This window comes from Telmatherina bonti, assembly GCF_933228915.1.
Source record: "Telmatherina bonti genome assembly, chromosome: 15".
Taxonomy (NCBI): Eukaryota; Metazoa; Chordata; class Actinopteri; order Atheriniformes; family Telmatherinidae; genus Telmatherina; species Telmatherina bonti.
Genome location: NC_136613.1, coordinates 10,037,578 through 10,049,514, shown reverse-complemented (window position 1 = coordinate 10,049,514; position 11,937 = coordinate 10,037,578). Strand labels below are relative to the sequence as shown.

At 37.1% G+C, this 11,937-nt stretch overlaps 1 protein-coding gene across 1 annotated transcript; it reads right to left on the bottom strand.

The window, feature by feature from the left end:
* Positions 1-2,090: 2,090 nt before the first annotated feature.
* Positions 2,091-11,466, bottom strand: ska3 (spindle and kinetochore associated complex subunit 3; the record flags this gene model as incomplete). The annotated part of the gene is made up of 11 exons (XM_079254344.1): positions 2,091-2,245; positions 2,346-2,485; positions 3,287-3,366; positions 6,120-6,308; positions 7,013-7,219; positions 7,620-7,813; positions 8,844-8,905; positions 9,049-9,496; positions 9,622-9,787; positions 11,186-11,247; positions 11,340-11,466. 11 exons carry the CDS (start codon positions 11,464-11,466, stop codon positions 2,091-2,093), a joined length of 1,830 nt encoding a protein of 609 aa, XP_079110470.1.
* Positions 11,467-11,937: the final 471 nt, after the last annotated feature.

Here is an 11,937-nt window from a genome sequence, read left to right as displayed (position 1 = left end):
CCAAATGTGTCAGTTTTCCTATGATTATGTCCATATGTAAATGAAGTTATTGAAATTTTGCACAGATTAAAAAGCTGTGAAAACTGTGTTGCTGCCCCTGAGCTTGAGTTGAGTTATGGAATTATCCTGTATATCTGTTGTATTGTATTGTAAATACATTTCAGTAAAGAAAAATAAGTAGGTAAAACAGATCAAAACAAATGCATTAAACACGTGTCTTTAACTACACAGGCCAATATTTTCAAAGAAATGAATAACATAACTAATGTATAAAAAGGGCGACTATTTTTTTATTATTAAATTCTATTCAGCTTTATTTGTATAGTTCTGAATCACAATAATGTAATCTAAAGGCGATTTATAGACATGGTCAATGCAATTCACTGTGAGCATATTTTAACCCAACGAAATCTAGAATTGTCTCGATCATAGCTAAAAAAAAAAAATATATTACTTAATCTCATAATTTGAAAGATAGAATGAGATTTTTTACATTGTTACCACAAATCATCTAAACTACCAAAACCGTGTTATTTTCATCAGCTGTCATAGGATTCATAAAGTTTTTTGTTCACATGTACTCTGGTAAATATATCACACAACAATAAAACTTATAAAAACATACAGGCAAAAATATAGCTTTTAAGATTTTTTTTTTTTTTAGGTTTTACAGAATTCCAGTTTCCTGTGAAGATTTTTTATTTATTTTTATTTTTTTTTTAAATTAACCAACATGATGGAATCCCAAAACTGATTGAATGTCAATATGAAAGACACTATAAAATTTCAGTGCACATTTGTTTATTCAAGGAATAATGTTAAAAAAACAAAAAACAAAAAACACACACACATACTAAATGACCAATCAGAAATTTCTTATACAGTGAAAAGAAAAGGACTTTTTCCAATGTAACTTTGGGATCAAAATGGCAAAAAAAAGTAATAAATCTCAATTTTTTTATGTCTTGGAAAAGGAAATGTCAACATTCCCTTGGATTCAGGATAAAACTAGAAAATGTTAGGATGCAGGTATATATCACAAAAAACCAAGCATCTAAATTTCAATCCATTATCAACTTATGAAAAATTTTGTAATTGTAAAAGCTAAAAAAAATAGTAAGTGTTCATGTAACATTTATAGTTATTTTGCTACTACAAGAATATGTTTAAATGGACTTTGAGAAAAAGAAAGTAACCATGGTGCAAATAAAATTAATTTACTATAATTGTTCAAAATTTCAGGGAAAAAGAAATGCTAATTGGAGCTTCTGTAGTTAGAGTTAAATATGAATAAGTCAAGAAAAGTTACAACACTGGCTTTTTGCACCACCCATCAAAAAACATTTCACTATTATGATTTCCAAATATTTGAATTTTTCACTATTTATTTTAGGATGCAGCCAAAACAAATGATCAGTTGAATCAGATACGGGCAGTAGCACTATCTCCTTTCGAAGAATGAAAATTTGATTTACAATGACAGGTTTCATTCAAGACCTCAAACCAGCAAAAATTATAAAATTAACGATATGCATACTTTTTGAATTATCGCCCATCGTTTAAAGTTGTTTTTCCTTTTGTAGTTAGAATGTGTATAAAAACAGCATAATGAACTAAAATATAACAAATAATTTCTTTTAAATACATATTTGTAGAATTTTAGTCTTTGATTTACAGTGAAGTTGGTTTCTGATCAACTATCCTTTACTGGAAAACTATTATTTCTTGCATAAAAAAACCCACTGAAAACAGACAATGTTAAGTGAACAAATTTAAGTTCTGAAATCAGACTAAATCCAGGATTAAATTATGTAAATTTGACTATTTATTGTTTACATTTCTGGATATTACTCCATTAAAAAGTGTTTTGTTGTGTAAAACATCTCATTTACTCATTGAAAAAAAACTCATGTAAAACTGTATTAGTCTGTATCCATTAAACCACCATGTCTCACCATTCACCGGAACTATTTACAGTCTAAATACAACAATGTCAACTGTCAGAAAAAAGATTTTGAAGAGCTTTTTGTGCAACATAGATCACAATTTCTCTACTTTAAAAATAAAGGATTTCATAAGTCCAGCAACCTTTAGTTGTGTGTGATCAGTTTGTATACTTCAGAGCCCGAAACTCCAACTTGCCCCAGTCTCTTCAGCTCGTGCAGACAGAGGATGTAAACAGGGGCCATGGTCCCGACGTCTGTGATCTTCCTCAGCGCCTCTGTAGACAGTTCTATTATTTCTCCTGCAGAGGGCGCCACAAAACAAGTATAACAAATATATATTGATCATAACTGGAACCAGCAATATTAGGATGCGATCCTAATGTATACACCAGCACTAACCTCGATGTTCCTCTGCGTATCTGTTGATGTTGTGGACAGCCTGGTTGAGGCTGCTCAGATTCATCCGCCTCAGGTACTTCGGTAATGCCTGGAACTCACTTTGTGACACCACAGACAATCTCTCAGCTTGTGGAAGAGACCTAGAAGGAAGAAAACGTCTTGTGATTATTATCCTTAATTAAATACAGCAACTGCATCTTGTGCTTAGGACTGGAGAACCGGTGATATATGCTAACGTTTGTCTCTTGTAATAAGTTTCTTGATCTCTTAAGGTTTTCTCTCACAGTAGCTGCAGGTAGACGACATTCTATCAAACCATATTTCGAAGACATGGTTAACATAGCTACTGGATCTATTTAAAGGTTAAATTTCTGTAGAGGCTTATTCTTATTGCAGTCTTGATTTAAAATATCAATTTTCCATATGTAAAGCACTACATTTAGCCAATTAATTACTACACCTTCCTCCCTACAAAGTTTTCTGTCCTGAACCCTCAAGCATCAAAGCATAAAGAATAAAACCTCAAGTGCTTCAAACCTCCTCTGGCCAGAAATAAATACAATTTTTTGCCCTCACATAATGACAAAGAAAACTATTTTTATGCTTTAATCCAAGTTCCTTGCAGGACTGTAATAAAAGTCAGCATCTATTGCTGGTCCTCTACCTTGGGGGATTTTTAGACATTCATATTAGATTAATTGCTATGGTGAATTGATCACTTATAACATGAAAGTCACTTTGATAAATGACTGTAGTATGTAGAATAGATATATTAATAAAAGTTAAGCATGTTTGCTGCATTATGGAGATAAGAACAGCCTTTGTGTTCAATGCACAGTTCAGCACGTAATACAACAACCAACCTAAAATTCAACACCCCCAATTCAAGTTGATATTCTGAATATCTTTTTTAGTTATTTAAAATTAGAAGCCAGTTTTACCTGTGCTTGTCTTTTTCTGGCTGGAAAGGCAAGTGAATATCAGCAGTGGCCTTCTTCTTCATCTGAGCCTGGGACAGAAGCTAAAAAACATAAAATATTTTACTTTACATCACATACATTTGATGTGTGGTTTTCGTCCTGGTTGTGGAACAGTGGATCAGCTCTATACCCTCTTTGGGGTCCAGGAGGGGGAATGGGGAGTTTGCCCAACCAGTCTACATGTGCTTTGTGGACCTGGTGAAGGCGTTCGACCGTGTCCCCCGGGGCCTCCTGTGGGGGGGTACTCCGGGAGTATGGGGTGCTGGACCCCCTTGTACGAGCTGTCTGGTCCCTGTAAGACAGGTGTCAGAGCTTGGTCCACATTGCCGGCAGTAAGTCGGATTTGTTTCCAGTGAGGGTTGGACGCCGCCAAGGCTGCCCTTTATCACCAATTCTGTTCATAACTTCTATGGACAGCATTTCTAGGCGCAGCCGAGGTGTTGAGGGGATCCGGCTTGGTGGCCTCAGGATTGGGTCCCTGGTTTTCGTGGATGACGCGGTCCTGTTGGCTTCATCTGGTCATGATCTCCAGCCAAGTGTGAAGCGACTGGAATGAGAATCAGCACCTCCAAATCAGAGACCGGAATAGGGTGGATTGCACTCTCCTGGTCAGGAATCAGGTCCTGCCTCAAGTGGTGGAGTTTAAATATTTCGTGGTCTTGTTCACGAGTGAGGGATTGATGGAGTGTGAGATCGACATGCGGATCGGTGCGATGTCTGCAGTAATTCGGACTCTGTCGTGGTGAAGAAGGAGCTGAGCCAAAAGCAAAGCTCTCCATTTACCAATAGATCTGCAGGTACGTCTAAAAAAAAAAATTAAAAAAAAAAGAATATCATTAAAAGTTCAATATTTTTTTTCAGTCATTTCAGAATGTAAACCTAAATATTTTATAGATTCATTACACATAGAGTGAAACATTTCAAACATTCAGTCCTTCAAATTATGATAATTGTGGTTTATAGATAATGAAAACCCAAAATGCAGTGTCTCAGAAAATTAGAATATTGGGAAAAACTTCAATCTTAGAAAGTCATGGTGTCACACCCTAATCAACTAATTAACTCACAATACCTGCAAAGGTATCCTAAACCTTTAAATGGTCTCTCAGTCTGGGTCAGATGGCTCCACAATCATGGGGAAGACTGCTGACTGGACAGATGTCCAGGAGACGATCTTTGACCCTCCATATGGAGGGAAAGCCAAAAAAGGTCATTTCTAACGAGGCTGGTTGTTCACACAGTGCTGGATCCAAGCGTATTAATGGAAAGTTGAGAGGAAGGAAAAGGTGCACCAGCAAAAGGCAGAACCGCGGCCTTGAGAGGATTGCCAGTCAACATCCATTCAAGGATTTGGAGAGCTTCACAAGGAGTGGACTGAAGCTGGACTCAGCGCATCAAGAGCCGCTACACACAGACGGATCCTAGACATGGACTACAAATGTCCCATTCCTCATGTCAAGCCACTCCTGAACCAGAGACGACGACAGAAGCATCTCACCTGGGCTAAGGAGGAAAAGGACTGGACTGTTTCACAGATGGAAGCAGATTCTGCATTTCATTTGGAAACCAAGGTCCCAGAGTCTGGAGGAAGAGTGGAGAGGCCCAGAATCCATGTTGCTGGAAGTCCAGTGTGAAGTTTCCACAGTCTGTGATGATTTGGGAGCCATGTCATCTGCTGGTGTTGCTCCACTGTGTTTTCTGAAGTGGACAGTCAACACAGCATCTACCAGGACATTTTAGAGCACTTCATGCTTCCTTCTACTGACAAGCTTTATGTAGATGCTGATTTTATTTTCCAGCAGGACTTGGCACCTGCCTACACGGCCAAAGGTACCAGAAGCTGCTTCAATGACCACGGTGTTACTGATTGGCCAACAAACTCACCTGATCTGAACCCCATAGAGAGTCTGTCAAGAGGAAGATGAAACACCAGACCCAACTATGTAGACGACCTGAAGGCTGCTATCTAAGCAACCTGGGCTTCCATTACACCTGAGCAGCGCCACACTCCAATCGCTTCCATTGCCACGCCGCGTTGATGCAGTAATTCATGCAAAATGAAGCCCAACCAGGTACTGAGTGCATGGAAATGAAAATACTTTTCAGAAGCCTGACATTTCTGTTTAAAATATCCTTTTCCCCCCCCATTGATCTTCCATAATATTCTAATTTTCTGAGACACTACATTTTGTTTATCTATCAGCCAGAATCATCAAAATTTCAAGAAATAAATGTGCAAAATGTTTCAGTCTATGTGTAATGAATCTATATGTGGCTTTCAAATTTCTGAAATGAGTGACGAAAAATCTTTTACTTTTCCATCATATTCTAATTTTCTGAGATGTACCTGAGGAGGAGACCCTGGGGAAGACCCAGGACACGCTGGAGGGATTATATCTCTCGGCTGGCCTGGAAAAGCCTTGGGATCCCCAGAGCAGAGTTGGCTAATGTGGCTGGGGAGAGGGAAGTCTGGGCTTCCCTGCTTAGGCTGCTAACCCCCGTGACCCGACCCCAGATAAGAGGCAGAAAATGGATGGATGGTTTGGATAATATCCAACAGATCTTAAATATTTCCTGATTTTCTTTTTGTTTGTTTTATGTTTGTAGATAATCTTTTTTTTTTTTTTTTTTAAAGATTATCTTTTTTTAAAAAAAGAAAAAAAAAAGTGAAAATAAAAGATAAATTTTTTAAAAAAAAGAAAAAGAAAAAAACAATAGATAGTTCATTCCTAGCATCAGATATAAGCTGTAGATAATCAGCAGGTATCGTTCAGTGAGAAACATCAATACCTACTTTACAAATGTCCTGTGTAACAGAGCTGAGGTCTGGCATCTCGGGGGTGCTGGGCTCTTCAAAATTTGTCCTGATGCGGGGGGTTCCCAGGCTGAACTCCTGGGTCGGTCCATCCAACATTAGACTGTTAACAGTGAGGTCTTTTCCCAACTGTTCAGTCTCGCTCATCTTTAGGATTTTTCCGTTTCTCTGCAGGTCAACATGACATGTACAAATGACCAAACAATAACTCTGCTTTGTATTCTTTGTTAGTTTGTTTTAAAGTTATTTTCTCGGCTTTTGAACCAAATGCAGTTTTAACAAATTCTAAAAATGTTATTTTGGTTGCATAATTTTAATGTCAAAGTAAGTATTAGCCAAATGAGGCTCTTCAATAGAAAATATTGAATATAATTTCAATAGTGTTGTTTAAAAAGAAAAAAACTTCACAAGCTCAGCAGAATTTTTAACAATTTAGACATAGAAAAATATTTGCATTTTCTAAATGTGACTTCTGTTAGGTAAGGTTGCATAGATGAGGTCTTCATTTCTACACTCATCTAGCATGGAACAGATAACACGACCCTTTTGTGCAGCCATAAAACTTGGCTATAACTGGTGACTTTTCCTCACATGATCAGCTCATTTCTGATCATTTCAATATATTCCTCAAGGTCAGGACTTTGATACAGTCCCTACAAAACCACAACATCATTCTTTAGCTACCCTTTATTATTATATTGTAGCCATGCAAAATAATTTATGCCAATCTGACTTTGATATATTTTTTGTGTTCTAACAAAACAATTTTTTTTTTTTACTTTCATCCCATTGATTAAAAACATTTTAATGAATTTTACCCTCAGCTTAACTCCTAATCCTATGGCTTCCTATGTCACTCCCTAAGGTCTTACACTCTGTAAAGAGCTTCCTAAGGCAGACTCCAGGTTGGGCATCTCTGGCATCTGCTTGACCTCCATATCAAAAACGGATATATGCGGCACATTGTACTCCCAGGAGCGTTTGAAGCCGCCTGCTTTGTTACATGGAGATGTTTGATGTTCGAAGGTGTTGATGTCCTCGTCAGGCTGCACGTCGATAGGTTCAGCCTGCTGTGCGCTCTGCAAACACATGAAAAATGGCTCAGACTACCTCTTTTTGACTTGCATCAGGGATCACTAAATGCAGACCTCTTGGACGACTGAGCTGCATGTTTTAGACATTTCCCTGCTGCAACACACCTGATTCAAATAAGGCAGCTTGTTGTAAAATTCTGCACAAGCCTCTTCATGACCTAATTCAAGTCAGGTGATGCAGAAGGAAAACACCTAAAATCTGCAGGATATATATATATATGTGTATATATATATATACATATATATATATTTAAAATATATATGTATGTGTGTGTGTATGTCTATAGTTGGTGATCCAAGGCCTAAACTGATGTAAAAACAAACAAAAAAAAATTGATATATCTGAAAAGATTAATTAGGTGCTTTTTAAAATGTATTTAAATACCTTTTTTGTGCTGATCAGTCGGTTCACAAATGGGGTTTGAAACTCTGGGACCTCAGGGGTAGTAGGAAGTAAGTCAGGACAGCATGGGGATTCTGGGTGACTTTGTGCTGGTGGGGAACAATGACCATTTGTTTTTTTTATCTTCAGTCCTGGGGTACAAAGAACAGGCGGCTCTGGGGAAACCAAGTTGTCACCTAAAGATAAAAAAATAATAAAAAAGGAAAGAAAACAGGTTTCATTAGTTTCTCTCTTAAAAAGGTTGAATATATATTTTTGTACACGTTCATAGCTGTATTAAACAAAGACTCCAAGTTTAGGTTTTCTGAAAATTTCTCTCTCTTTTGTAACAATCTCAGGTTACAGTTCTGATTAAGAACTTTATTAAAAAGTTATAGCTCTAATTTGAACCATCTGGGATAAAAATGCCATCTTAAAGGGGCTCTATTATGCTATTTCTAGTTTTCTGAACTTTCTATATAGTGTTGTCAGAGTGTTGAATACTCATCACACATATGAGCGGCGCTGGTTTTTTAAATCACCTAAACCCATGTTTGAGTTTGCCAGGACTCTCTTCATTCACTGAAACAATTGGTTTTACAGTTTTTTCTCCTTAAGAAATTTTAGCAACGTCCTGGGGGAGGGACTCAGTGATTGGTCATCTTCTCCAGGTTGTGCAAGTTCACGAGAAGAAAGCCACACCCACCTTCACTGCTCAGTATAACTATTCCTAGGAGTTGACCAATCAGGCAAAGGACTTAGGGTGGAGCTTTCTCAGTTTGATTATTTCTGGCCGAAGCTGATCTGAGATTAAAAGGAATTAGACTGAATAATAGAGCCACTTCAAACAAGTTTAATAATAATAAATTTGAACTATATAATATCACCACTAGATGTCACTAAGTCCTCAATAACATTTCCTATAGTTTTGTTCGAACAGTAGAAATAAAAATCCATTATTTTCATTTATTCACACACACACACACACACACACACACACACACACACACACACACACACACACACACACACACACACACACACACACACACACACACACAGCTGTAGGATAATCAAGCTAACAAGAAAAGCTGGATGAAAAATTTTACATTAACTACTCCAACAGAAAAGACATGTTAAGAAAGAAATCTGTGGACAGGTAATTTAAAGCCAACAGTAAAGGAACTTTTAGTAATTAGATTGAGGACGAAACTAACAATGTCATACCTTTGGTCTGCAAACTCTCTGCTACAGAGTTCATTGATGGCACAGGTATGTCTTGTGGTGGTCTGATAAAGAGAGACACTGATGAATGAGTTTAAAAAATGATGATAAAACTTGGAAATACATTGAAATGATGTTACATGTACTGTTTGTGATAAGTAAATCTCCACATTCATGGTTACTCTATATGTGGCTCATTGTGATATACCTTTGGGGATTTTTAACATTTTTCTGGAACAGATCCATGGTGAAATCATTGATCAGACACATGGTGTGCTCTGAGATACCAAAGTCATGCATCTGGGGGGTCTGCAACTCATCGTCATCCATCCGCAGGGTGCATTTAGGAGTTATAGGCATGGGAGGTAGTGCAGGTGTGTTGAGTGAAGGCTGTGGGAGGAGCATCTCAGGCATAGGTGGGACTTCAGAGCACCACTCCGGCCCTGCCAGAGCTCTCTTTAGCTGCAGCTCAGACAGACCGAAGTCTGAAAGCTGAGGGGTTCGCGTCACATCGGTAAAAGGTGGCTCCATTTTCTGAGGTGATGAGCAGTGAATCTCTTCATCCTCCTCCTGGCTTCCCTCATCGCCTACATCTGTGTTAATTTCACCCTGCTCTTCTACTTTATCTGCAGCGTCCACTTCCTGATCTTTTGGTTCTGTAGAAGAAATAGACAAAGAGAATTTTAAACACATCTGAAGTGCAATTTCCAATGTTTTTAGTACATACAAAAGAATTATCAAGAATTATTAAATTACACGACGAGTTGTGTTCAGTACTTACTGACTGGTCTCTGGATGGGAGCTTGGTAACCATACTTTTCCAGATGTGTCCTGAGCGTTTGGATATCTTTAGAGAACTTCTGCTCCATCACTTTACAGGCTTTAATGAAGCCGCTCAGCTCGTTTTCTTTCGCTTTCTGCTCTGCTAATTCATCCTGGATCTGTACCTACAAGGATAGAAAAGAAGATTAAAAAAAAAACAACCCAGATTTACATTTTATGAGATCATACTCTTCGCAAACCTGATGTGCTCTTTAGACATTTAAATAATAAAGAACAGAATCATAAATTTACAGACTTAACTGTTTTATGTGCTGACCAATAAAATATCTCTACACCCTGCTCCTCAAGGTTTGCAATCCAGCAGGTTTTTGTTGTTTCCATTGACCAACACACCTGAAGCAAATCAAACAGCTTCTTGTCAACTTCTGCACAACACAACGTTTATTTCAATGAGGTGTGTTGGACCAGAGAAACAACAAAAACTTGCCAGACTGTAGTCCTTGAGGACAAGAGTTTGAGACCCCTGCTCTAGATAAACACAGATTGTTATGAGTTTTGCTTAGACCCATGAATGTCACTGCAGTTTGCACTCTGATTTGACATTTTGTTTTTTGTTTTTCTAGGAAACAGCACTTTAGGTTCAGAGCCAACCTAAACATGACTAAAAAGTTAAAAACTTTGTATAAGAGGAAGAAGCAAACTGGTAATTAAAAGTCATAAATCAGTCATGCATTGTGCAGTTTAATCTGCTCACACGCATGGTTTCTCATTGACTAGCCACAGGCTTGAAGGTAGGAGTATGTTTTTATGTTTCTAAAATCTGTGTACCAGGTGGACGAGTCTTTGTTCATTCAACTCTTTATATCTGATCTACTGATGCAAGAATTAAAAAGGCTGAAGGCTACCAAATGACACAAACTGGACGCATCTCTAAGAAAAAAAAATTAAGGGCAACAGGCTTTAATGACGAATTCTTACGATAATCTGGAAATCATTTTGGTTTAGAACAGACCAAAAGCCACTCACAATTCAAATAATAGCTAAGAATAATGGTGGCCATACTATTGTCTGATTTAATGTGCTTATATTTATGTTTGCAGATCTAAATAAATTGCTGTGCCACTTTTCAGTTTTGCCAAAATTGTATAAAGAAAAAGGTGGTTGCCAGAGTTTTGAAGTGCCGTACACTTATGATGCAAATGTTTCACTTTCTTATTCACGCTTTTTAATGTACAAAATATAAATACCAGGGACTTTGCTATTGCTCCCCCCCCCCCTTTTTTTTTTTTTTTTTTACAATTTACTCATTTTACAGGAAACAACCACAGAGTTGGCACTTCAATTGCAAACGAAACATTTTAAGCTTGATATTTTAGGTAAATTTAGCTGAGAAGATAAACAAAGGTGACTTAATGGCAGTGTATTTTCAAGTATATTTGTCAAAATATTTTAAAACTGACTCATAAACCACTTAAATAACTTTAGGTTATTTTGTGTATTCGAGCTGAGTAAGAGCTGGAAACGTGACAAAAAGCATGTTCAGTGGGAACATAACAACATACCTTTACGTTCTCAATTTCACTGTTCAGTTCGTGATACGCTCGCATTCCTCTGGTTTTCATTTCTGAAACAATAAGGCAGTTATGTAAAGATATGTGTATATAAACAGGAGCTATGAAAGAATAAAAAAAAAAACCCTGTGTGTGTTGGTTTTACCAGACGCCTCGCCGCTGTCACTGTCATCGTTACGGTTCTGGAAGGCGTGTTGGAGCCTGGCAGTTTCTGAATCTAAAGTCACCGCCAGTTTCCTCAGCCTGAAAAAGAACTGGGATGTCGGGTCCATTTTCCAAAATAATTTGGAAACAGTAGAAGCTGAACCTGCAATAAGGTAACTAGTTATTGTTTGTGATCTCGGTTTTTCGATTTTGGCGCCTTTTCCGGTATCAACGGAAATACCTTCTTCTTCTACGTTTTTTTTTCTTTTTTTTCTTTTTGTGCTGAGATGTTGTTGTGCGCCCCCTATGTTGAAAGTTGTTTCTAAAACAAAACTTCTCAGTTTGGCACTACTAGTTTTGTGAAATTAGGTGTCCATATGTTATACTATGCTCTCCCATTTTGATTCCATGTATTGACAAAATACTACTACTACTGTATACAACTACTACTACTACAACAACTAAACTACTACTAAATAATAATAATAATACCACTAATAATAATAATAATAATAATAATAATAATAATAATAATAATATAATTTTATTAGCTGTAAAGTAATAGTATCATTATATTCCTAATTTAAGTATTTTTAAAT